The 2,500-nt window shown below is 39.2% G+C and overlaps 1 protein-coding gene across 1 annotated transcript in view; it reads right to left on the bottom strand.

The window, feature by feature from the left end:
* The window catches only part of LOC125310323 (mucin-19-like), an 85,229-nt gene that overhangs the window by 66,013 nt on the left and 16,716 nt on the right, over positions 1–2,500 (bottom strand). Inside the window, 1 exon segment of the mRNA XM_048267623.1 lies at positions 932–1,157. Coding sequence (XP_048123580.1) covers positions 932–1,157 — 226 coding nt within the window.

Here is a 2,500-nt window from a genome sequence, read left to right on the forward strand (position 1 = left end):
AGAGGGAGAGAGAGAGGAGTGGTGCGTGTGTGCCTGCAAGCGCATCCAAGACAGAGAGCATGGTCTGTTTAGCTAAATCAACCAATCGGTTTTCAGTGTAGGTGGGCTTAGCTTATATCTCTTTTCTCCCGAACTTAATTAATCAGTTCAGTTAGTGTATCTAGGAACAGGAGCGTCATGGCAGAGTCAGTGCCCCTCAAAAAGGAACATTTAAGACCCATTTCACATCAGACTACAAAAAGTGTACCCAATTGTCTCATAAGAGTAAAACATAATGATAGTCTTGCACACTGCACTGTTTGTAACAGTGACTTTAGCACTGCTCACGGCGGGTTAAATGATCGCAAAAGACTTGTTGAGGTGAGTTTAACAAGTGTAATTCCATTTGCATATTACTCAGGCCTATACTAGATGGCTAGTTGCCAAGGCTACATGAAAAGGCCAAACTACCAAAATCTACATATTTTACTACTATCACAATTTCTATCAATAGGCCTTCCTTATTTGGTGTACTGACTACACATCTGAACAAACATCTGAATTTCAGTATCTAAGTAGGTTAGGTTGGGATGTCTGCTATACATTGTTGGCATTACTGTTAAAATGCACTTCCAGTATAGTGAGTATTGGCAAAAGCGGTTATCATTTTTATGTTGAGGCGGTGGGGGTGTTGTCGGCAGCTGCTGAAAGTAACTAATAAAGTAACTTGTAATCTAACTTAGTTACTTTTAAAATCAAGTAATCAGTAAAGGAGTAATCAGTAATCAGTAATCAGATTACTTTTTCAAGGTAACTGTGGCAACACTGGTCACTTCTCAGCAAACACGCATACTGGCAGAAATGTCTAACCATACATGTCGCTTTGGGCAAGAGCAGTGAAGTAGAATGTTGGAATGTATAGAATGCATGTGAAAGTCTACATGCAGCAAACCTGTGGTTTTCCACCATGATGGTTCCGTTCTGAACGACGGTTCTGACTTTGTTGACGACGACCTCGACGCGGGTCAGCAGTCCACTGTGCCCTCGCTGGGCGGTGATGTCACAGTCAACGCTCTGGTGGGTGAAGTGGACGAGGGTGACGGAGCAGGATGTCCTCACGTGGTACGCGCTGCCGTTAAAGGGCTGGACCATGCCACTGCCGTACGTCTTACACTCTCCTTATTGATAGATAAATACATACATACATACAGAGATTGATAGATAAATACATACATACATACATACATACATACACACACACACACACACATACACACACACATACATTTTTTACTCTCCTGATTGATATATAAATACATAAATACATTCATACATACATATATAAATATATTCATACATACAGTAAATATATTCATACACACACACACACACACATATATTTTTTACTCCAAGTGAAAATCGGGTATATACATTAGGCTATTAGTCTTACGTTAAAGCAGGGCTCTACACTAACATTTTTTTTCAGGAGCACTTGTGCGCCCAAGTTAAAAAATTTAGGAGCACAGACAAAAATTTGGGCGCACAGTCAGTTAAGTCACATTAAGAATGACTGACAACATTTAGGCTACAGGAAACAGGATTTTAAAGATCAGTGCCTACTTTATTTTCAGTCTGCTTTATTTTCCTACATTTTGTTAATGTAAATTAATATAATACATTGCCATATTTGCCTTTAGCCTGTACATCAAGTATCCTGCCAAATGTAGGCTAATTTATTTATTTGTGAATCCATCTATAGCTAAACCAAATATGCCCATGGTGACCTATCTGACTGCATACTGCCTAATACTACTACTAAAACAGTCCATTTTCTCTTCCACAAAACCCAACATAGGCTAATCAAGGATATATGTTTTATACTTTTACTTTTTATTTGAATAATAATATAAGCCAATGAATTCGGTGGATAGAAGAACTAATTTCTTCAATCTTTGCATCTTGGCTGGCTAGTCTAACTTTCCGCTTTTTCTGCGCGCTCTTGGATTTGATAGAAGCGACTACTAGCGAGTCACAACGCGAAACTGCTAACGTTGATGGGAGGTGTAGTTTTTATGCTGCATTCGCGACGTGATTCTATGGTTTGCACCAGTAATGTTTCTCGGTGTTGCGGTGTATTTTGTAGACAAACATTGACATGGTTAGAAGTCATTCGCACCAGTGTGCCTAAATATTTTTTGCACTCGCACGGCATCATTTTTACTCGCATGTGCGAGTGAAATGGGCGCACTGTAGACTAGAGCCCTGCCGTTAAAGAGCATACATTGTATCTAACACATCTTATGTCCTCAGAATGATACACTATTTATCATGTTCTCCTGTCTGATACATCTTATGTCCTCTTAATGATACACTATTTATCATGTTCTCCTGTCTGATACTTCTTATGTCCTCTTAATGATACACTATTTATCATGTTCTCCTGTCTGATACTTCGTCCTCATTCTCAATTCTAGTTCCTCATATACATTCTCCAGTCTAGCGCATTGTATACTTCACCGAT

This window comes from Alosa alosa, chromosome 17 (assembly GCF_017589495.1).
Source record: "Alosa alosa isolate M-15738 ecotype Scorff River chromosome 17, AALO_Geno_1.1, whole genome shotgun sequence".
Taxonomy (NCBI): domain Eukaryota; kingdom Metazoa; phylum Chordata; class Actinopteri; order Clupeiformes; family Clupeidae; genus Alosa; species Alosa alosa.